General features: G+C 41.5%; 1 protein-coding gene across 6 annotated transcripts in view; it reads right to left on the bottom strand.

The window, feature by feature from the left end:
* CLUAP1 (clusterin associated protein 1) overlaps window positions 1-25,055 on the bottom strand; it is a 167,919-nt gene that overhangs the window by 138,318 nt on the left and 4,546 nt on the right. For all 6 annotated transcript variants that reach the window (XM_074964681.1, XM_074964680.1, XM_074964679.1 and 3 more), the window contains exons 3-5: window positions 23,951-24,035; window positions 16,310-16,489; window positions 12,644-12,739 (exon numbers count right to left, since the gene is read on the bottom strand). In XM_074964681.1, coding sequence (XP_074820782.1) covers window positions 12,644-12,739; window positions 16,310-16,489; window positions 23,951-24,035 — 361 coding nt within the window. The remainder of the gene's footprint in view (window positions 1-12,643; window positions 12,740-16,309; window positions 16,490-23,950; window positions 24,036-25,055) is intronic.

Consider the following 25,055-nt stretch of genomic DNA (forward strand, 5'->3'; position numbering starts at 1 on the left):
AAATCTCCAATGATGGAGATTCCACAGCCTCCCTAGGCAATTTATTCCAGCGCTTAAACGTCCTGACAGTTAGGAAGTTTTTCTTAATGTCCAACCAAAACCGCCCTTACTGCAAATTAAAACCATTGCTTCTTGTCCTATTCTCAGAGATTAAGAAGAACAATTTTCCCCCCTCCTCCTTGTAACAACCTTTTATGTACTTGAAAACTGTTATGTCCCCTCTCAGTGTTCTCTTCTCCAGACTAAACAAACCCAATTTTTCCAATCTTCCGTCATAGGTCATGTTTTCTAGACCTTTAATAATTTTTGTTGCTCTTCTCTGGACTTTCTCCAATTTGTCCACACCTTTCCTGAAATGTGGAACCCAGAACTGGACACAATACTCCAGCTGAGGCCTAATCAGCACAGATTAGAGCAGAAGAATTACTTCTCATGTCTTGCTTACAACACTCCCGGTAATATATCCCAGAATGATGTTCACTTTTTTTGCAATGGTGTTACACTGTTGACTCATATTTAACTTGTGCTCCTCTATGACCCCCAGATCCCTTTCCGCAGTACTCCTTCCTAGGCAGTCATTTCCCATTTTGTATGTGTGCAACTGATTGTTCCTTCCTAAGTGGCACACTTTGCATTTGTCCTTATTGAATTTCATCCTATTTACTCCCATCATTTTTAGATTAGGCCTGCACTGTGTGTATTCAGAATTATTATTACAGCAACACTCTGTACTTATTTAGCACTTTCCATCCAAGGATTTCAAAGCACATTAATGGATTAAAGCTCCTAACACCCCTGGGATGTATGACAGTTATTATGCTTACACCAGGGGAGGTTCAAAGAGACTAAATAGTTTGCTCAAGCTCCCAGAGGGAGTAAGTGTTAGAGGTGGGAACAGAACCCCAACCTTCGGTGTTTCCTCTCTTCATATCAATAAGTGAATTAAAAGAAAGATTATTTTTACCTTTTCTTGCTTTATAAATAGTTTGTAACTATAAGGTGTTGTTATAATGAAAACCTGGTAAGGATGCAATTTTTTATGCCTGCCATCAGCATGGAAGCAGTTTATTTTTGGCTTTTTTGTTTCATTATACTGCTGTGTGTAATAATGCAGCTTGTCTAGCCAAGGTGGTTTCCTGACAGGTTCCTGCTAACATGTCTACAGGTCTTTTGACAGATGCCAAGTGGCAAGCACTCTTGAAGTCAATCAGCTCAACTGAGTTGTTACCAACAGCCTTGATTTTTCTCTTTTTGGCAGCTCAGAGATCCAGCCCATGAGAACTTGGAGCTTTCCTCACTCTACTGACCACAGTAAGCATGTCCCCCATGGGAGTTCACTGTATTCCAAAAGGAGCTATTTTCCCTGCATTCAATGCCCTCTAATTTGCTGTATAATCTCATCAATTCTCTTCCCACAGTCACCGTAATCACAATACTCATTCTGTGCATGGAAAAAATGGCGGTCTCCAAAATACTATTCTGTGGCTAGCTGTTATGTGAAACTGAAAGGCACCTGCTTCTGCGACACCTTCTGGCCCAGTGTCCTAAACAGCTAAAGCCATGTGGTTACCCTCAGTGCTGATCACTAAGCTAACTCCTATCAAGAGATCCACCAGTTCCATACACATACAGAGAACAAATACACACTGAAGGTGGTGTCTCATTTTGACCAAGTACTGAATGTCTGTTCATTAATGTTACATAGCTGTATTTTGTTTGATCAAGATCTTGAGAGCTTTAATCCTGAACTCAGAAGTTTCATTTTCTATCATGCTATGGCAGTTACTCGTACAAATTTGGCTGCTGTGCTCTAAAAATCAAGGCACTATAGTTGTACTAAAAGGATTTCTAAAATGTCCCAAAAGCAGCAAAAAAGAAAATAACTAAGATGAGCACAAATAATACTTTGAGATCCCCAGATGATGTACTTTAGATGTGCAATGTGGTTTACCAATATTCATCCATTAAGCCTCACTACAACCCCATAACACAAATCAGTATTATGATACTTGTTTTGCATGTGGGTAAACTGAGGCACAGAGTATGGAGGTGACTTGGCCAAGCACACAGACTGAGCAGAGTAGAATACAGAACCCTTGAGTTCTGACATTCACCCCTAATTCCAACCTTACATATATATGACCTAAGACCAATCCGAATGTTCAGTTTTCTAGGAAAACGAATGAAAAAGATAATATAATTTTATACCTTTAGAAAGCATTTTGAAAGCAATTACACTTATCTGGATCATACACACAAATGATGAAGGCTCTTTGTTTTAATGGGTTCAGACAGATACCATATTGCATTTCTAAGAGACAGAAACCCACACCTCAACCTCCTCCTGATAAGTACACATATATGTATGCTCAGATACACATGCATATTATATATATTACCATTAGGGCTGTCAATTAATCGCAGTTAACTCACGTGATTAACTAACAATAATCGTAATTTAAAAAAATGAATCGTAATTAATCACAATTATAATCGTACTGCTAAACGATAGAATACCAATTGAAATTTATCAAATATTTTTGGATGTTTCTCTACATTTTCAAATATATTGATTTCAATTACAACACGGAATACAAAAAGTGTACAGTGCACACTTTATAGTATTATTTTTTATTCCAAATATTTGAACTGTAAAAGTGATAAAAGAAATAGTATTTTTCAATTCACCTCATACAAGTACTGTAGTGTGATCTCTTTATGGTGAAAGTGCAACTTACAAAAGGTAGATTTTTTTTGTTACATAACTGCACTTAAAAACAAAACAATGCAAAACTTTAGAGCCTACAAGTCCACCCAGTTCTTGTTCAGCTATGACAAACTAGTTTGTTTACGTTAATGGGAGATAATGCTGTCCGCTTCTTATTTACAATGTCACCTGAAAGTGAGAACAGGCGTTCGCATGACACTTTTGTAGCAGGTATTGCAAGGTATTTACATGCCAGATATGCTAAACATTCGTATGCTCCTTCTTGCTTCAACCACCATTCTTCCACGCTGATGATGCTCATTAAAAAAATCATGCATTAATGAAATTTGTGAATGAACTCCTTGGGGGAGAATTGTAGGTCTCCTGCTATGTGTTATCCGCATTCTGTCATATGTTTCATGTTATAGCAGTCTCAGATGATGACCCAGCACGTGTTGTTCATTTCAAGAACACTTTCACTGCAGATTTGACAAAACGCAAAGAAGGTACCAAGGTGAGATTTCTAAAGATAGCTATAGCACTTGACCCAAGGTTTAAGAATCTGAAGTGCCTTCCAAAATCTCAGAGAAACGAGGTGTGGAGCATGCTTTCAGAAGTTTTAAAGGAGCAACACTCTGATGTGGAAACTACAGAACCCGAACCACCAAAAAAGAAAATCAGCCTTCCGTTGGTGGCATCTGATTCCGACGATGAAAATGAGCATGCGTTCGACCACACTGCTTTAGATCGTTGTCGAGCAGAACCCATCATCAGCATGGAAGAATGTTCTTTGCAAGGATGGTTGAACAGTGAAGGGACATTTGAATCTTTAGCACATCTGGCACATAAATACCTTGCAACACCAGCCACAATAATGCCATGTGAATACCTGTTCTCACTTTCAGGTGACACTGTAAATAAGAAGCGAGCAGCATGATCTCCCGTAAATGTAAACAAATTTGTCTGTCTGAGTGATTGGTTGAACAAGAAGTAGGACTGAGTGGACTTGTAGGCGCTAAAGTTTTACATTGTTTTATTTTTGAGTGCAGTTATTTTTTGTATATAATTCTACATTTGTAAGTTCAACTTTCATGACAAAGAAATTGCACTACAGTACTTGTATTAGATGAATTAAAAATATTTTTTGTACAGTGCAAATATTGGTAATAAAAATATAAAGTGAGAACTGTACACTTTGTATTCTGTGTTGTAATTGAAATAAATATATTTGAAAATGTAGAAATCCAAAAATATTTAAATAAATAAATGGTATTCTATTACTGATTAGCAGCGTGATTAACCACACGATTAATTTTTTTAATCACTTAACAGTCCTACTTGCCATTTACACATACATAAAGCTTCACTGTCGCCTGAAATTTCAATGTAAATAAATCAAAAGTATAGAAATAATGATCCCTTGTAAAGATCCTCTGTTAAGGACCTTCTGTCCTTCTCAAACCTCAAATCAGAGTGAGAGAGAGAGAGAGATTTTATTCAGAAATAAAATAATTGACTAAAGAATTAAGAAATCCTAGGGCTGTTTCTGTTGGATTCAGAGATTATATTTAATTTTTGCACAATTTCTATGTAAATTAATGCACAAAAGAATTCCAGTAGAGCAAGGTTAAGAGTGAGAGGCAAACTACAACCCAAGATATTACCTTATTTTTACAGGAAATATGAACAACAATTTTACTTTACTTTCTGAATGATCTTTTTCCCGACACATCTGACAGGAGAGCCTGCTTCTGCCTCCAGAAGTGGAGCAATTTAAAGGGTTAGTGCCAAAAAGCTGGAGTTTGCTTTAATTTTAAATGAAAATGAAATCCCCTTATTTTAGGATGAGCCAGTAAAACAGAGGCATACCATTTTCTCCTGGGACAGTTCAGCAAACATCTTCACTATGGGGGCACTGGAAAAGAGGAACAAGCTACGGAAGGCTTACATGTTTTAAAATGCACTAAGCACATGATAAAGTACTTGCCAGTGCACTTCTGTATATACAATTGGTTTTAGAACACAAAGTTTAACGAGCAAAAAAACCAAGACACCTTGCTATTGCCCCGTTACCGTACCTATCCTATGTAATTTATCAAAAGCATTCTTTAGCCATACAACACAGAAAGACAACAAATATTGGAACTCAGTATTCTTCAATTTTAAAAATAATCATCTTAGATTGATGACAACTTACTTTGTGTCCGTGGGTCAAATTCTCATCCCGTAACAAAGCCAGAGTTAATGGAGTTTGTCAGAGGAACCAACAAGCGGACTGAAGGGGAACAAAATCTTTCCCCCACAAACCAGAATGTGGGACAACCACATGGCTGCAGCAATCATCTCCTTGGCTGCATTAGGAACTGCATCCTCCCACTCACCCTTTATACATAGGTTCTGGCCAAGTGGATCAACAAAGTTCATGGACCTTTAGCAACATATCTGCTCTTTCCTGGCCTGCCTCCAAAGCGCACCCATTGCACTGCCACAGAGGTAAAGGAGTAATGCTCCACCCCACACAGGATACAGAATCACCTTGCACAGCCACTCCACAGCCCACCTCCATTCCCCAGTGCAGCAGAACTGTGATGGTTTCACTGCCTGTCAGGTTTTGGACAGACACACAAGGGAGAGAATCAGAGTTTGCCCATAAGTGAGGATTTAGCCCTCACACCGTAATTCAGCAGCAGAGAGGAGGACATTTATGTTCAGTTCTATGCAGAAATCTCCTTGTACTCTTCCAGCATGTTGTTGAAATGCACTTGTATTTACACTAATACAGATGTGAAGTGACCTGTTTGCATAATGCGTAGCACAATAGGGCCCTAATCCCTGCTGCGGATTTTGGCACTACAATAATATGTATGTTTACTAATAACAATCCAGAAAGGCTATTCTTATCATATGAGAGAGGCAAGAGATCTTCCTCACTGTGCCTTCACACAAGGCACAGATATATCATAGAATATCAGGGTTGGAAGGGACCTCAGGAGGTCATCTAGTCCAACCCCCTGCTCAAAGCAGGACCAATCCCCAACTAAATCAAATATTTACAGACCCTGTGCTCCCCCTCTTTCCACGTGCCCATGAGATCCTTATTTCAAACTCCATCCACCTGAAAAGGAGTGGGGAGAAGAAGGGAAAATGTGGGTCCATTGCTCCACACCCACAAAGGGAGCCAGGAATGGAGAGGGAAGCAGGCACAGTGCACTAAGGAGCTGGGGGGATATTATGACCTGGCCCAGTGCAACTCCACACTGCCCTCAATACCAGTGTAATTCCTGAGGACTAACTCCACTGACTTCAGTGCAGATACTTTGGATTTAGATCAATGGAACAGATAGCAGATTTTGGCCCTAGTCTCTTTCATGTGTAGACCTAGTTTCAAATCCTGTTTAGGTCACAAGTGAAAAGTAGATTTGGGTGGTCCTACAAATCTGATTAAGAAAATCTAGAAGTATCAAATCCTTTAACACACCTGCCTGCACTGAAAGGATCACTTGACCACCATATTCACCTTTAATTCATATTATTATTAGTTATTTGTATTACAATAGCACCTAGAAGCTCCAACTGAAATCAGGGCCTCATTGTGCTAAGTGTTGTATAGACACATACTAAAAGATAGGTCAGGTCCTAAAGAACTTACAATCTGGTCATGTCTAGACTTACAAGCTTACAGTGGCACAGCTGTACTGACACAGCTGTGCCATTGTAAGAGCGCTTGTGTAGCCACGTTATACCAACTGGAGGGAGCTCTCCCATCGACATAATAAAACCGGTTCAACAAGAGGCAGTAGCTATGTCAGCGGGAGAGAGTCCCCTGCCAACATAGCACTGTGCACGAGTGCTTATGCTGGCAAAACTTATGTGACTCAGGGGGGTGGGGGGGAGATTTCACACCCATGAGCAACAAAAGTTTTGCTGACCATGGCCTAAATAGACAAGACAAAGGGTAGACGGGGGGAAAAGAGGCACAGAGAGATGAAGAAGACTTGCCTATGGTCACACAGCAGGTTAATGATAGAGCCAGAAACAAACCCCAGGTGTCCTGAGTCCCAGTCCAGTGGCCCATAGACTAGACCTTAGCTATAACACTTTGCAATTTTATTGCAATTTTCATCAGAGAACCACAAAGTGTTTTACGGGTTATTGTATAAGCCTCCCAATTGCCCTAAGAGGTAGGGAAATATATTATACCTATTTTACAGACAGGTAAACTGAGGCAAGTGTCTGCTAAATTTGAAGCCTCAACCCCAATTTGCTGGAATAGAGAATTAAGTTTTTGTCTCATGGCTACTGCAAGGGTGGGACGAGGATGTCGACTACTCAAAGTTCTCACTCAAGAATAACTCCAATACCTATCCATGCTGCTGCTCAGAGCTTTCCCAAGCAACAATGTAAGAGAGAAACTGACATGAATCTTGGCAGTTTTAGTTCTACCTACAGGATTATAAATCGCTGCAAATAAAACTGAAATGAAGGCTGTAAATAAAACATATAAAAATCCGTATTTATGAGATGTGTGTTTTATCTACGCTTCTATATGGCTCAGAAACATGGACGACTTATGCCAAACATACCAAAAGACTAAAGAGTTTTCATATCAGAGGCTCGCATAAAATTCTTCGAATAAGATAGCAAGACAGGGTGACAAATGTGGAAGTATTAAATCATGTTGGTATGTCATTCGCAGAGATGTTGATTAGTAAGAAAAGACTCAGATGGCTTGGACATGTCAAGCAAATGCCAGATTACAAGATCCCGAAGAGTGAGCTGTCCTCTGAAGTTCGTAAAGGGTCTAGAAAGAGAGGCAGACTGCTGCACAGATTTCAGGATGCTTGCAAAAATTATTTAGTATCCTTTGGAATCTCTGTGGATTGGGAAAGGATTGCAGAATGCAACTCTGGTTGGCAGAACCAGCTTTTAGATGGAGTGATGCATTGCGAGGGGGACTGGATCGAGCTTTGTGATGACTGGTGTCAGAAGACGAAAGAATCTGTTGCTCAGATTCAGAGCACTGCTAGTGCGTGGGTGTGCCCTACCTGTGGACGGGACTGTCATTTGCACATCATACTCTGCAACCATCAAAGAACTCATCGGTGCATACACCCTGCTGCGTAAAGACCAACAGTGCCATTGAAATAAAACTGACGAGTATTTTGTTAATTTCATGGTATAAACAGCAGCAGAGTTGTCTGTGTGCAGACTTGGCAAGGCAACACTTTCAAAGGTGAACCAAATGTAAGGTCATCTATGCAGTTGTATGGGCTGGAAAGATTTTTTTGTAAAACAGCAGCTTAGATACTGCAAAACTTAATAGTTTCAGCTGGATAATAGTTTCAGAGGAAAAGCTCCCCAAGGACTAGTGGTGAGAATTTTTCAAGCCTTACTGTAATTCTAGATATTCTTTAAGTAACAAAATATATTGTCTTTAAAGAATAAGGGACTCCAATTAAAAATCAGCTGCTGTGGTGCTGCTTTTATCCTACAGGAATTATAATTATGCTGACCATTCAAATGAATGGGACATCAGGACACACAGTAGTCAGGAAGTCAAAATGCACTGGAGTTCTATAGGCATTCCCTGAATTTATCCCAGACGTTCTGCAGCTCTAATGGAGGTGACGAAAGCTGCATTTTGTTTTCAATGCCTTCTAACGTAATTTTAATGTTCAGACAAAGCAGCCTTTAAAAAACCAATCACTGTCACAGCCTTTATAAAAGAAAGCAAAAAATACCATGCAGTTTGAAGTACAAAATATATTAAACAATCTATGTGTATAACTACAGCAGAAGAAATAATGACAAAAACAAGCAAATCCAATGGAAAATTAGCCAATTCGGTTTGTACCAACAGAGGCCAGCTTTTAATTTGAAAAATGTTTGTTTTGCTTTATTCAGTGTCCAACAGGCTAAAACTAGCTGTACGCTTATGTACCGGATTTTGGATTGAAGCAGCATTCCTTAGTTTGGGTGGATCCCTCAGAAAGTCAGAACTGGTCCAAATCATTAGTAACAAAACATGCAAGGTCTTTTCTAGTGCTACTGGGAAGTTTTCTTTGGGCTGTCACCGTAAAGCATCATGCCTTTAAGATGTAAATTTATCCCTAATGAGGCACAGGCCATTTCTCACCTGACAGGATTTCTTAAGGACAAGTGTAATCTGTAAGACATCTGTACAGAGCATAAACCCTGCATTTATATAAAATTGGCTAGTCCCAGCTAGAGCAATGAGTCATTATGCCATCGGAAAAATATGTTCTCTACAGGATAATAATAATTCACACCCTTCTGGAAATTGCACCTTTAAAGAGGCTTCCAATGAAGAGAGCTCTTGATGGGCCCAATGAGAAGTGGTTGCACTGGAACACTCACTCTTCCCTGATTTTCACTTCACACATTCGTCACTCTGCTCTTGGATATGTCCCTCATTAAGGGCCCAACCCTGAAGCCAAATGGACTCCTAAAAGCTGTGATTTGGCCAAAACGATTAAATTATTCCCAATTTCAAAGCAACTGCCAAGTGCTCTTTTAAAATTCTCCCTAAAAATTGACATACTCTTGACTTTTTAGCTGTCTGAGTTGTGTGGAGGTGTGTGTGTGCAGGTCAAAGCAGCTTAACCCTTTGAACTCAGACACCAATGCATTAGCCAGCTGCCTTGTGAAATCTGTTTCCATAGCCAAGGGATTAGACAAATATACTGTTGGGAAATGAGGCCTATAAAGATTTTGTTTTATTTTATTAACATTTTTGGAATACAAATGAGCTCTGTTTTGCATCATGTTTTCATGGAAATTTAAGACACTTTGAAAAATGGTAGAAATTTGTGTAGCTTCACTGCAGCTCCTGAAAATATTTTTATACTTCAATGAAATGCTATTTTGTTATTTCTTACAGCAATTCTTCTCCTAGACTTTCTGGGCTACCAAGCACTCCGACTGGTATCGCACAACCTCTGTCAGAGGATGTTTCAGGCATTACTGTCTCTTTAGCTGAGGAAAATGATATATGAATGAGCATCTGCTGCCCTTCCTCCTGTAGTCCTCATCTGAAGGATCCAAGCTGGTGCCATGCTTGGCAGCTGGAGGTGGTACAGTGGCCTTCCTGGAGGATGATGGAGTTGGAAACCCAGGCCTAGAGGAGGCTGAAACTGACCTGGTAGTTTGAGGGATACCCCTTGATGCCCATAGGTCCAAGAGGGATAAGCATATGCTGCTGGGGGAAACCAAGGAGAAAGGTCTTTTGTTACAGACCTGTGGGGATGATGGACAGATTCCACTGAAGAGTGTCATGCAGGAGTAGGAGATGACAAAAGCTTCCGGGGGAGGCCAGCACCAAGGTTGGTAACAGGGATGGTACTTAGGTCAGCACTGAGAGACCATCCTATCGCAGGAGGGGAGAGTCCAGTACTGACAGACAAAGTAGGTCCCTGCCTGCCATGGATGCCTGAGGAATCGATAGTATTGTCAGGGGTGCCATTATTATTGATACCACACGTACCAGTTGTCATTGGTACCACACGTGTGGCCACTGACATCAGCGATACACATGGTATGGACAGTACCAACTTCAACAGTACCAACAAGGTCCATTCTGGATTGAACGGTACTGGAATTGAGTGCTGCAGTTCACACTCTGGGGGAGTCACACTCTGGGGCTCTCATTCTTACCTGGGTACTGGAGGGCTTATGAGAGCCCTTAACATACAGTGGCCAGAGTCCCCATGAGAAGTTGAGGAGCCCTTCTTGGGTTTCAGCATAGTTTTTCCTTCCAGAGAGCTAGAAAAGTTGGTGACCGTGGAGGAAGGCCCTGGGGATGGAGAACAATGCCTCTTTTCTCAGCAAGTCTTCAGGGCTCATTTCCCTTTGTCAGAGTCCGTAGAGACAGAAGGAGCAGCCAGGGCACTTCTCCCAATTTGCCCCCTACTCCTCCTCACAGCTGCCCCACAAATTCTGCTCTATTTGCTCCATGGCATAGATGGCTGGTGAAAATATTCTTTGGGGGTGGGGAGGGCTAAATAAAATGGTCATGTCCTGCTCTCAGGTGTGTGAGACAGGGTTCCTGTTTCTGTCCTGGCTCAGTGCAGGGGGGGAGGCCCTGGAATTGCACTCAACTACTTATGAGCTCAAAGATGACATTAACATGTATGTGGATGCATACTGACGAGTGTCAGAAAAGAGACTACACGACTACAGAAAACTACCGACAGATATGCAACATCAGGAAGTTCTACATTACTTTGGGGCAGATGCCCGAGTATCTGAAGGACACTAAGGAAGTCACAAAAGACTACTGTGCAGTGCATAGACTATAACACGAGTCAAATGGACTCATGATTAAAGGCAACTACATCACAATTCCAAACAAAATGAGAGGAAAAATCCTAAACCTCATCTGTGAAGGACATCAAGGATTAACTAAATGCCATGAATGGGCCAACCAGTCAGTGTGGTGGCCAGGCATTGGCAAGGAACTAACAGACCAATACAACACAAAGAACTTTTCATAACAACACCCCTACCAGACAGGCCTTGGAAGAGACTGGCTGCAAATTTATGCAAATTCACAGGAGGACATCATTACCTGGTCATTGTGGACTGTTTTTGCTCACTTCAGTATTCCAGAACAACTAGTGATGGACAATGAACTACAATTCACTGCAGCACAATTTAAGTCATTCTGAACAAAATATGATTTTGACCATATTACTAGCAAACCACATTACCGACAAGTGAATGGAGAGGCCAAGAGATCTGTACAGCCAACAAAATCCTACAGGAAGAAGATCCATTCCTTGCTTTTCTGAGCTACATATCAACACCAATAGCAGCTACTGGATATAGTCCAGCACAACTCCCAATGGGAAGATGACTCTGTTCTAAGGTTCTTTTTTAAAGTTGGAACATATCTCCAAAGTGGCTAGTCATGAAGAGAGTAGCCAAATTGGATAAAAAGGCTAAAAGAGCTTATCAACACTTTGACAATAGACATCATTCAGTGAAAGAAGTGCTGGGTCTAGAACCTGGTGACTGTGTTCTTTTCAAACTGGATGAAGAAAAGAGATGGACAGCTCCAGCTGTTGGAAAGAAAAGGAATTTAGCGCCCAAATCATATGTGATCGAGACGGACAGTGGAGAGTTCAACAGAAACCATCAGCATCTACAGTTTATTCCTCAGACAGAACAATGAACATAGCAAACCCCACAGATGGCAGATGCAGAACAAGATGACGACTCAAGGATTCTGGACTGACCACAGCCAGTTATTGCAACTAATATACAACCTGATGACCAAGTTGTCATACTTTGGGTCATGTAATTAGGAAACCAGTACAATTCAGAGACTCTTAGCAGACTGATAAATACTGAACCTCAAAGACAGCATGATAATGTAAATATTGCAAATGGTAGGAATGTAGAGCTTAAAGTGGCAGATGTAATGGAACGCTAAAGTGTATTATATTAGGTGGTACTTCATGTAAAATACCTTATTTAAATGAACCTGAGACATACCTGGCAGAGCATTAAAGAATCTTATGATGAACACATCCGGTATAAGCAAGCTCTGTAGCCAGTCCACATTTGGTACAAGCTTTGTATAAGCAAGCTCTGTAGCCAGTCCACATTTGGTACAAGAACACGACAAAGTATACGTACACACTGTTACTCATTTAAGCTCTCAAGCAGCTCTTTACAAAGCATTTCAGTTCACCTCTAAACACAAACTGGCAAACCATTATTCTCTTGGGCTTATTACAAGTAATAATATGGATGAGAAGCTGGGTAACCCATATGACCTCACTCCACTCACACACAGAATCTACATCTAATGTATTCATTGCAGCTGTTGAAATCGCTCATTCATACTTGTTTCTCTCTCTACATTTGCAGCATATGGTGAATCTGAGTTCCCTGTCTGCAGAGCATACTTACCCTCAACTCCACCTCTTTGCCAAGTAAATCATATAGAGATGCTCCTCTGGATGTGATTTCAGAAGCAAGCTGCCTGGCTGCCTTCAAATCAGCAATCTAGAAGAACAGAATAAAAAAAATCAAACAATGGAAGAGTCTCTTTGCCATCACAAAGAAAATCTGTGACAGGCTTTGTCCCTTTTAAAATTAAAACCGTATGTGTGACCAGCACGGTGCCTGAATCTCTCCTACGCTACATCTACACTCAGGGCCGTCTCTAGCTATTTTGTTGCCCTACACAGCCCCGCTGCAGGGGAGCTGTGTGGGGCCCCAGGCCTCCATGTGTCGGGGCTGGCCCCAGGCCTCCACAGGGGGTCTGAGTGGGGGGAGGGGAGGCTGGCCCCAGGCCTCCACAGGGGGGCTGTGTGGGGCCCCACCCCAGGCCACTATGGGGGGAAGCGGGGGGGCTGGCCCCAGGCCTCCATGGGGGATGGGAGGGAGGGGGGCTGGCCACTTCCTGCGGGACGGGGAGTGACCCGGACCCAGCCTGCTCTGCTCCCCTGGTTCCCATGCTTGGGGGGAGGGGAGATCCGCCCCCAGCACTCGCTGGCAGCATGGCTGGCAGCCAGGGGAGCAGAGCAGGCTGGGGCCAGGTCTCTCTACTTACCAGTGAGTGCAGGCCTGGCCACTCCTGGAGTCCTCAGGGGAGTGGGGGTGGGGCTGGGGCAAAGCAGGGGTGGGAAGAGGTGGGGCTGGGGCCATGGGGAAGAGCCGGAGCAGGGTCTGGAGAAGCATGCAGCTGCACAGGGCACCAGGAAATTTGGTGCCCCAAAATTTCCTGGTGCCCTATGCAGCTGCGTACTTTGCGTATGGGTAAGGACGGCCCTGTCTACAGTACACATCATCAGCGGCAGCATGTAGGGTATGTGTAATTACACACTGCAGGGAAAAGCCAGCTGCATCCACACAGCAGTGTGTAGCTACACATATCAGTGAAATGCTCTGGCAAGGGAGAGACAACAGGGGAAAGCTTCAGCATTTCCCTGCTCCCTTTCTTGTCACAGGTAGGGCTCAAGCAGCAGGGAGTCGGGGGAGCCTTCCCCCCGCTGGAGTCTTTCTTTGCAGAGGGGAAAGGCTCCAGCAGCAGGGACCTGGCAGAGCCTTTCCAGACTGCTCCCCTACTGCCAGAGCCTTTCCCTTTCCCTCCTTGTGGCAGGAGAAGACTCCAGCAGCTGGGAACTGGTGGAATCATTCCTGCCTGCCAGAGTCTTTCCCTGTGGAAGAAAGGGCTCCAGCAATGGGGAGCTGGCAGAGTCTTTCTCCACTACCCTCCTGCTCCAAGAGTCTTTCCCTATGGTGGGGAAGGGCTCCAGCAGCAGGGAGACACTACATGGCTAAAAACAGTAGTGTAGAGGGGGAAGCATGGCTTGGGTGAGCAGAGAGCCATGTAGGATATGTACTTGCATAGATAATCACATCCTTCAGTCTGCACCATTCCTGACAGGCTACACCTATTTATACTCATTCTGGGGGGATACAAGGGAATGTACACTACACGCTGCCGAAAGAAGTGAGCTGTAGCTGCATTCAGTGAATGGATCTGATGAAGTGAGCTGGAGCTCACGAAAGCTTATGCTCAAATAAATTTGTTAGTCTCTAAGGTGCCACAAGTACTCCTTTTCTTTATACTAATAATGTTTCATTTGGTTTCCCGTTTTCAAAAAGCACCTATATAGTATTAATTTTGATGGACTATATGGACCCATAGAGTCAAAGGTGTAAACATGATGCTCTCACTGTCCCAAACTGAACAATTTAAACAAGGTTCAAGGTTTGGTATATAGAGACCTCAGCCTGTTTAGTATCACTGTTAAAACTATTGTAACCTTAAAGAAAGAAAAGAGAAAAAAGAGGTTAAATCATTTAAAATGTAAATGTAATGCATTAAGTAAGGCTTTCATTTTAAGAACACTCCTTGTTCCCTTTCCTTCTAGCTAGAAGGAGCTTTCACAAGGAACCGTCCCCACCCTCCATTTGACAGTCTTTTGTTATTAAAGATGATAATAGTTGTCCTTTTTGGGGAAAAGAAAAAGTTAAGATGAGCTTGAGTTCTTGTAGTTAAAATCCAACGCCATTTCTAAAAGGAATAAGACAAACACACACAAAAGATGAAAGAGAACAGCAAAGACAGAAAATGCACTTTCCTTCTCTGGGGTTGACTTTCACTTGCAGTCTCACTGCTGGAAAGTAAACAGACACAGCACACAGTTGTATCAGCTGCTCCAAGACCTAATTCAGGTGGTTGAGGGCATTACTTTTATCTGCCTTTTTAATCCCAGACTCACAACAGTGCTGCAAAAGATGCAGTCTTGGCTGGCTAAGCCAGACTCTTATTAAACAGTAAGCAAAAGGAGAGAGATAGGAAAAGAAAAGAAATAAAGGTGGGAAGGAAACGGACACACAAAGGGGGGAAGGTGATAAAGACTCACATCCCAGGTGGTATTTGGGATTTAGCTAAAGTTGGCAGAGGTGGCTATATCATCTGGGTCCCTCTCTCTGACCCAGTCTGGTCAGGACATCTCTCAGGATCAGGCCAACAAAGGCCCAACAGTGTTATGGTAGATTCTGGGGTGCCAGGAGATGGGAGGTGACAGCCATGATGGTAAAGCGCACAAGGCGCTAAGAGAGGGGAGGTGAAAGCTCACTGTAGCCACTGTTGGCAGACAGCTTCTTCTTGATTTTTCCCCCCAAAGTCTTTTCTTTTAGAGACCCCAAAAGGGAGTGACAGGTGGAATATCCCATCCTCTCATTATTTTGTCCACCTATTAGGCCTAATTTGCAATACACCAATCTGTGTTAATGGATTTCCAGTCCCATGCTTCTCATTTACCAGGCCTGATTTTAATAGTCCTTGAGTTACATTAATAGGTCTTTTTTGGACTAATTCAGTCTGTCTCACTTATTCACCTTTTCCCATGAACATTTGTTGTTATAGGCTATCATGACATTTTATAAACTTTCATTCACTTTTAAAGTTTGGGCCTACAAATTTGCTCTATTATTACAACACTAACACAGGAAGCACGCAACAGGCTCTTACTCCAAGAAAGGGAGAAGTTTCTTAAAGAAAATTCTATAATGTCACCTGACACATTAATGTAGCCATAATTATTGCCACTTTTAAAAAAAAAGTATTATTCCTGCATAATGAACAAATAACTGATAGGACTATTCAGAGAGTATCTGTGTTCTGTTTTTCCTTGGTATTTGTGGAGCAATTTCTATTTTAAATGCTTCTATAGGTCCTGAAGCACTGCCCAATAAATTCAAGGGAAAGACTCCGATTGACTTCAATGGGCACTGGTTCAGGCCCATATTGCAGTGAGTACTCCCCATGTTTTTCTAACACAATTATGCCAAATCATCTCAATTCTGCCCTGCCACGTTCCCTACTATTCCAGTCCTGCTCCAAAGCAGAGATGACCAATTCTGTACTAAACTTCAATACCATTATGAGCCAAGTTTTTCTTGGGATTAGACGGGGACCAAATGTGTCACAGCAGGTAAATTTAGGAAGGGAGAGTTTGAAAAGAACGTACTAATGCATACATTCTGTGCGTACGCTTATGAGGCAAATGAATTTGGTTTCCATGACTACAAAAAAAAAAGAATCTTTATTTTCCTTACTTTTGAACCAAGGTCAAACTTGAATTTGGTGCTTTCTTCCTCGGACACTGAGGTGGTCTCCATTCCTTTGGTTTTCATGGCATTGTAAAGCACAGAAGTTATTTTTAACAGCTCCTTCACTGCATAGCCGTCTGCTTGGTAAAGCTTCTTTGTGTTGAGCTTTATATGAGCTTTGGTAGCCTATTGGAAGAAGACACAAAGAAATATTTCAGTCCATTATAGAGAACAGATTGTCAATTCCCGAGTCAAACATTTTCCTAAAAGTACTTATTTTGGAATCATGTTTGTCTATACATAACTAAAATTTTCAGCTCAGGAACAAGGGATTTTTCGAACAAGGATGACATACACACACCTTTTGAGAGTCATAACATTTCTGGGCACTTATATAAATGAAAAAGCTCAAACCATCCACTAATTCTCTCAGGGTGAAAGTCACCCCTGTGCAGAGGGCCAGCAAAAATCCTATTTACCACTTACATCTCCTGTAAACTTAATTGGTACTTAAGTGCATGGGCCTGGTGCTGACCCTCTGCATGGAGATGAATTTCAGCCTCAGTGCATTACTGTAATTAGATCAATTACTCTAATAAACTGTCTCCTCTTCCAACATTTTTTTTTTCAGATTGATAGTTTCTCTCTTAAATTTATTAATATCAAAAGAGGGAATAATTTATTTCCCTTTCTCCTCTACCCCACTACATGCACAGATATTCATACAAGATTCAAATAATGGATATATATACCTTTGATATTTATTTCAAAACACCTTGGGAAACAGCACTCCAGTGGCACAGAGAAGGAGATATACTTAATTATTGGAATTTCCTCTGGGCTGATGTTACAGACAGGAAGAGTTGGTGCAAAACAACAACTAAAACTGCCATTCACTCTTGCGAACTCAACAAAAAGCCATTATTGGCTAAAACTTTGTTCCTCCCCAGAAATAGAAATTAACAAACTATAAATAGCTAGATGGCTTAAGATTCTTCTCTCTTTGCATCTGACCTGCTATCAAAATTTACCTCCTTTAAGAATACTAGGTAGTAGACAGAGGTTTCCTATCCAAGCCTAACAAGCATCCATGCGTATTAAACTTCGCTTTCACCATTAGGCCCTAAGCTAAGTGTGCTGAAGCATGTACCAATCTTTTATGTGATTTTTATATCCAAATTGGACCTACCACAGGTAAAATCCAATTGGCAACAAGTAAGAAATTGTTCAAATATTTATTTTATTTTTTTAACTTAACATTTTATTTCCAATTTTTTTAAAGTGCTACAGTTTTAGTTGGACCTGTACCAGGCCTGACTGCACAATCCTTACTCAGGCAAAATGCCCTTTGAAAGAAAAGGGATTTTTTCCTGGGAATGGATTGAATCCAGTGTTTGCACTCTGCCCCAGCTCTTAAAGGAAGAGCATCAACTTCAAATCTAGTCAATTTTTTAAAAAGCATTTTCAGGCCCCAGACCTGCTTGAGTGCCCTGCCAATTTTTGTGGCTTTGCAATCAGATTTCTTTATTTTTGTAAATGTTTCCCTCACCCTGTTACTGTGTGAAAGGCCCACAAAAACAAGAGAGGAAACTGACAGACTAATTTTGCAAGGGAAACTGAGAAAATGACTGACAAATGAGACCAAGGTTTCGAGAAGGATTTTTAGGGCCTTCAATTTTGGGTGCTCACCAATTAGAGTAGCAAAAAATCACTGGTCACAGAGTATCCTCAAATGCACCAGTAAGAAAAGCAAAAAAACCTCGACGTTTTTCCCTTCATTTTCTTTCAGCTGAAGGAATCTTAGGAGTTAATCATCACAACCCTTTGAGCAGGGGGTTGGACTAGATGACCTCCTGAGGTCCCTTCCAACCCTGATATTCTATGATTCTATTCTATGAACAGCAGGTATAAAATTTTCAGACAGAAGTGTGATTATTAAGTTGACAGTGTCCCTTTAACACCTATTCCACAAGGGAAGCTAGAGCACCACATTACAAAGAGCATTGTTATGGATGGGAATTCCAATTTCAGTTCACTTAAAACACAAGGGGGGAAAATCAATGTTTAGTAAAAGGAAAAAACGTATTTTCCACTTGGCGACTGTTCTCTCTCTCTCTCTCTCTCTCTCACACATACACACACCCACACATTCTCAGCACATGTGGACAGGAAAACACATGACTGACATAACAAAATCATCTGCAAACAGATCAACATCTTTTCCTGATCCACTAGTTTAAAAAAGGCATAAAAATGTCTTCACAGCACCATTACAAAACCATCTCCATTTATTCTGAGAACTTACCATATGTGTTTAATTTAAGCCACATGCAATTAAGACAAAAGAAGAACTAAAACCACCACAAAGTGGGGTTGATAGACAAGAGTTTGGGTTAGGCTTTTAAAATGTGCTTTCATATTCTTTTTGGGCCAAATTCTGGACTCAGTACAAAGCCCTAACAAACAGGTTCACAGGCTGGGGACATAGAATATTCTTCCCCCAAGCCACAAAGCAGCAGTGGTGCTGCTTCATTGACATTACTGCAGTTGCTAAGAACCTCCCACCCCAGGGATTCAGGTGAGCTAGTGGATCTGCATACTCCAAAGCCCCCATGTGCACTAAGATGGATGGAACGGTGCTACACAAATGGTGAAAACTATGGCGTGGGCTCCCCACATTTGTCCTCCCTTCTGCAAAATGGGTCCACATCTTTGTGGTTGGATTTGAGCCTTCTACCCCTATGTGGAGATTGGAGTGGAGGGAAGGATTCACCTTCTTAAAGTGCAGGGCAATGGAGACACACAGAGCAAAACTATGTAAGGCCAAAACATTATTTTTCTCCAGGCAGGCCCCCTCCAGGCCTTAATGTGTAAGTCAACTTATGGCAAGTTAAAAAAAGATTGTCTCTTCAGCCTGTTTGTGCATTGGCACCACTATGCTCTGTTTAAATGACATAGAATGGAATATTGGTTAAACCAAAAGCATCAATTTTCCTATATCTCATTGACTCTCCATCTAATAGTTTGGATCTCTTCAGGCAGAGTCAATATTGTCGACGCAACCTACAGACATAGTCACTAGAGAGACTCTAATTATTCACTACTAGCTCATAAGGCTGAGAAACATGGACCACAATGAAGAGCTGAAGTCAGATTCCCCCATATGGCAGAGGATTGCACACAGCAGAATTTTTTTAAAAAAATCATTAGCCCAGATGGAAAGGCTGAATTAACAAGTTAGGAGAGTACGGGTATAGAATAGAAACACTAACAGAATTTAAATAAAGTAGAATGTAATCAAATACCACAATAGAGAAATCATACAGTTATTCTGCTTAGTCTGGAAACGATTTGCTCTAGTTACATTTTAATGAGGATTAATGATTTCTGATATTCTTCTTTAATGGAGTTAGGTACATTTGTCTCCATATAAATCTTCTATCTAATCATAGATGCTACAGGTTATTAGCTATTGCTGAAGATAACTGTGTGTCCCATGGACAACAGGAATTACTGAAGAAACATCTTCAAGTCCTTCCCATTCTAAGAAGCAGAGGAAACACCTGAGCTGAGAGTTTGTTTACTGAAGAACCGCAGTAATTCCTCTATTACCCTGTAAAATTAATTGCAGACTTTTAGCCATGGAGTAATTTAGCCACTCTTATTTCATCCCATAACTGTATTATTCTGTAAAGCCTTTAGGGATATACCAATATGAAGAATGGTCTCAAAAGCATATTATTAAAATGATTTCTGATTTCACACTTCTCTTTCCAAATTGTATTAGGCTCAGAAAAGAAACTTAAAACTGCTGGATCTATGGTTGTTCTTCACCTCTAATGATGCCCCAGGGCTTAGAACTGTAAGATATGGAAAGGTTACACATCTGCACTCAGTAGAATTAAGAACTGAGAACTAATTATCCATATGTAAGGCTGCAAGTTTGTCACAGAGATCATGGAAGTCACGGATTCCATGAGATTCCAGGACCTCCATGACTTCTGCTGCAGCTGGGCCAGCCGCACCAACCGCTGCTGGGGCACTCTTGGGCCACCATGCCCCCGTCCCCCAGCAGCAGCAGGAGTCTGGATGTGGGAGGGGGCTCAGGGCGGTGCTCACCTCAGGGGGCTCCCTGGAAGAGGCAACATGTCCCTCTCTTAGCTCCTAGGTGGAGGCGCAGCCGGATGACTCCGCACACTGCCTCTGACCTGAGCGCCAGCTCCGTGGTTCCCAACCAATGGGAGCTGCGGAGCTAGCACTTGGGGCAGAGGCAACACATGGAGCTATATTGCCGCACCTCCTCCTAGGAGCTAAGGGAGTACATGTCGCCGCTTCCGGGGAGCCTTAAGGAGCCAGGTAGGAAGCCTGCCAGCCATGCCAACCCCTCCACCATCAGCAGTCCCGGGCCACGCACTACCGCCTCCCCACCCCAGCAGGAGTCCCAGGCTGCTCCCCCGAGCACCTGTGGCACCCCTGGGCCATTCCTCACCACCCCCAAGCACCTGCAGCACTCCCAGGCCCCCCCTCCTACTCTCCCAAGATTTAGTCAGGGGTATATAGTACAAGTCATGGACAGGTCACGGGCCGTGAATTTTTGTTTACTGCCCGTGACCTGTCCATGACTTTTACTAAAAATACCCATGACTAAAACATAGCCTTGTCCATATGTAATCTATGGGCAAAACCTGGCTTTATGGTCACTTCATATTTCAAAAAGCTTCAAAATTAGAGCCCCACAAAAAAGTTTTAATCTGACAGCTATCCATAGAGAGAGATCAGGCTGATAACCTTCTCAAGTCAAAAACTCACCATCCAGGCCTAAGAATCTGAGCATCTTTGTGAAGTACAACTCATTTTCCTGTATAACTCCTTCCAACTCTCTCAATACGTTTACCTCCAGCACAATTTCCTGCTAAGGACATCCAACACCATATCTACAGACAGTAGCAGCCACTGGTGATCAACACGTGGTTCACGCCCCTTAGCCCAGAAACACATTTTTACCAAGCCCCACTGAGTGAAAGGCCAAGCTCTAAACATTCAGACTTAGCTCACTTATTTAGTTCAATGTTGCGCTGGAACAGCTGGTCAAAATTCACTTTGCTGAAACTCTGCTTCATTGCTGCATGACATAACCATGGTTCAGTACTCCAGACTGAAACTAAAGAGTAGTCTGTGGTATGAGCTGTACTTTGTGGAATTTTGCTCGTGGGTGAGTGTGAGGAAATGGACTAGCTAACCTAATACTGTCCAATTCTGTGCTGAATCACAGAAGGCCCAGCATAGGAAGTGTAGCCTGGTAGGCGGGAGGGGTAAAGGCTTCACTCCACTTCTGCACTCTCTTCAGACAATTAAAAAAACTACTTTGAACTTCTCAGTGAGCCCATTGCAGAGAGCTCTGTGAATGACCCTGTTCTCCAAACTAAAACAGATAGTAGATTACATGGCAAAACTTTAATATACTGGCAGAGAAAGGCAGACGGGAGGAGAGGGTAACTAAACACAAATATTAATTGACTACAGAAGGGAGCCCCTCAACATCTCACTTATACCTTCATTGGTACCTTTTCATAATGCCCTCAACTTCCCCCTGTATGTTTTTCAGTCAGCAACTCTGCTTACTGGTGCCCTGATGCTCCGACCACAACAAAGCAGGAGTGTCCATTCCTGTTCAAAAGGGACGCAAGACCAAGCATCTGCCCCAGAATTCTTTCATAGTCACTTTGCAAAACTCCTCATTATGATTAGGCTTGGAAGGTTTAGATATTTATCAGCAAATGTCTGTAAAGACAAGGTAGGTGAGGTAATATCTTCTATTGGTGAAAGAGACAAGCTTTCAGGCTTACACAGAGCTCCTCTTCAGCGTACACATACACAAATGCGTGCACACCCCATCCCCCGATAAAAGCACGAAGATAGGCAAAGTAAGAAAAATGCTGCTTGAAAACTTATGAAAGTTTGATGTAAGGATATTGACTTTGCATTTTGACATGTGATATTGACAGTTTGTGGTTTAATAGTTATGATGCTTTACCTTTTTGAATCTCAACATCTACTTTCATTGAATAACTATCGTCTTACCCCCTTACTGCCAGACCCCCTCACAATTTTCCACAACTGTAAAAATTTAAATAAATAAAAATCAGAAAAGATGCTTACAAACATCATTATCCATTTGAATTATTAAAAAAAAATATCTAATTCTTCCAGAGTTATCTGGAAGTTGAATCCAGAGTTAAATCCGAATTATGATTTACAGCAGACACCTTCTTCCCAGAATGTCTGGGAAGGAATAAAAAAAAAAAAAAAAAAAAAAAGGCTAAGCGGCTATGAAAAAAAATACACTAGAACTAAAATAGCCCCTTATGCCTGAGAACAAGTCAAGCAGCAAGGAAAATAAAACGAGAAGTAATGTCATGAATCCATGGAGGGTGTAGAAAGCGAGGAAAAGGGAGCAATTCAGATGGCAACTTTTTACCTGGCCTGCCGGTGTTGGTTTTTTTCCAGACCAAATACAACACATTGTTGCTACTGTCTTTATACTGTACTGCTGGTGGTACTGCTCACTGCTTATGCTCATTACAATCCACTTTCAACAACATAATTGAATGAAAGATGTATGATCCCAACAAGGAAAGAGGGAAACTCTGCTGAAGCAAAGCAGGGAAGAGAGATTGTGCTGTAGCATAAAGGTCACCTGCAGAACCACCCAAAATGTTTGTGAGACACTCAGACACTATGGTGATAAGTACCACTGAAAACCTCCAAATCTACTGACAAATAAAAGGTCAAGGCACATTGCTTGGCAGGCACATCCTCTGGAATTCCATGACGCTTCAGGGGAGAACCCTACGTTAAAAAAATCATTTGGTCCAGTTACTCCAGTACAGTCCTTATACAGAGTGGCTGCGCATCTTATATTTTAAGAGACAACCCCTATTTAGTGTCTAATATCCTTCAACCTGTATCCAAAAAGCAGTAACACAAAGCATTTGATCTGATAAAAAGTATGCATTCAGGCAATAAAGAAAAACAGGATTACACACTGGGATACAAATATTGATTTTAGACCATAACTAAAAAATCATTATGCCTTGTGTTTTTCACAGAGTTCTCTTATTTTCTTGATATGTAAGTTTTTACCCTACTACAAAATCAGGCATAAAATGTTAGGAGAGAGATGGTCATATTTGTTACTGAGTGCATTCAAAAATCCACTTTGTCATTTTTGTTCAGAAAACTTGATTTTTACATGTTAGCTTTTTCAAGTGTGAAAAATGGATAGGAGGTTGCACATGAATATTGCTTTATGAGCTTAAAGCTAAGTAGTTGTTAAAACTCCAATACTACCAAGACTTACTCATATGTTTAATTTTACATGATGTGAGCCATCCCATCCAAGTCATTGGCTGGCCTCATTCATGTCAATAGCAACACTTCCATTGAGTTTCATCCAGTGACTGCAATGGGGCTACTAACATCATGTAAAAGTTAAACCCGTGTTTAAGTTTTTGCAGGATCAGGGGCTTCGCTTGAATTAAGATTTAGTCAAATATCAACTGCAAGTAAATCTCTCCCTCTGGCTCTCATTATTTTTTCAGTGGGCTTTGGATCAAACCCCAAATGAGGTTGCTTAAGCAGACTCACCATAAACTGAGCTACTGCCTTAATGAAGAAAACCCGGTCCTGCTCTGTCTCAACATCAGAAGGAACATCAGTCTGAGGTTCATATCTACAGATGGGAACATTAATCGAGTCAGACAAGCAACATGCATGAAGTATTAAACAGGTAAAAGCAAATACATTTATGTGGCAAATTCAGACATCATAAAGATCCTGCAAACCAAATTTTCAGCCCCTGATGCAGGTGGAGAAACAGTAGTTCAGTGTCTAGGATCTGGAATGTATAAATTAGAATGTCATAAAAATTGCATGAGCCATAAAGCTTGAGCCAAAAGAAGTTGTTAAATTCAGGTTTTGAAGCTATCTTTTGGCTTAGTTTGTAAGAACAGCCAGACCTAGCTGATTCACCCAAATCAATTTCAAAGCTTGGATTCAGGCTTTAAATCAATTGAATATTTCTGATGAGAGATTATTTACTGTACTATGTCAGTTTTTCAAATTGCAAGCCACACAGATAAACCAAACTCATCTTAATTAGATCTGACTAGGACTTAAAAAAAAAAACAGCCTTTGATTAACTGAACATCCCTAATCTTCCAGAAATCTGCTAAAATGACTAGCAGTGAAATGGTTAATAAAACAACAACAACATTGCCATTTAAAATATCATCATGAAAGTAAACACCCCCTTGGAAATGAACAAGGACAGTTGAGAGGTCTCAGAGCTATCATTTTAAGTAGACTGAGGAAGATTACTTCCAAACATAACTCAAACTGAATCTTTGCAAGGCTAGAAAATGTTATACATGAAAGCTTAGATTTTGGAGCATATTTACAGCAATCAATGGGTTCTGCAGCAAAGTCTCTAGCCACAAAACAGAGAAAAACACAGGGCCCTGATTTACAGTTAATATTGTCCCTAAAATAAACTTTCTTGCTTCACTAACAATATATTAATATTTTACATTTTTATAGCACCTTTGATCTTGAGAATCCCAAAGCCCTTTACAAACAGCACCAGTACAACACAGCCACCTCTGGAGGGGAAGTCACCAACCAACTGGTCCACGGTACACTATATACCAGTACACCTGGGAAGAGGAAACTAGGGAAATCCCCTACTTCCTAA

The sequence above is a fragment of the Natator depressus genome, chromosome 10 (assembly GCF_965152275.1).
Source record: "Natator depressus isolate rNatDep1 chromosome 10, rNatDep2.hap1, whole genome shotgun sequence".
NCBI lineage: Eukaryota > Metazoa > Chordata > Testudines > Cheloniidae > Natator > Natator depressus.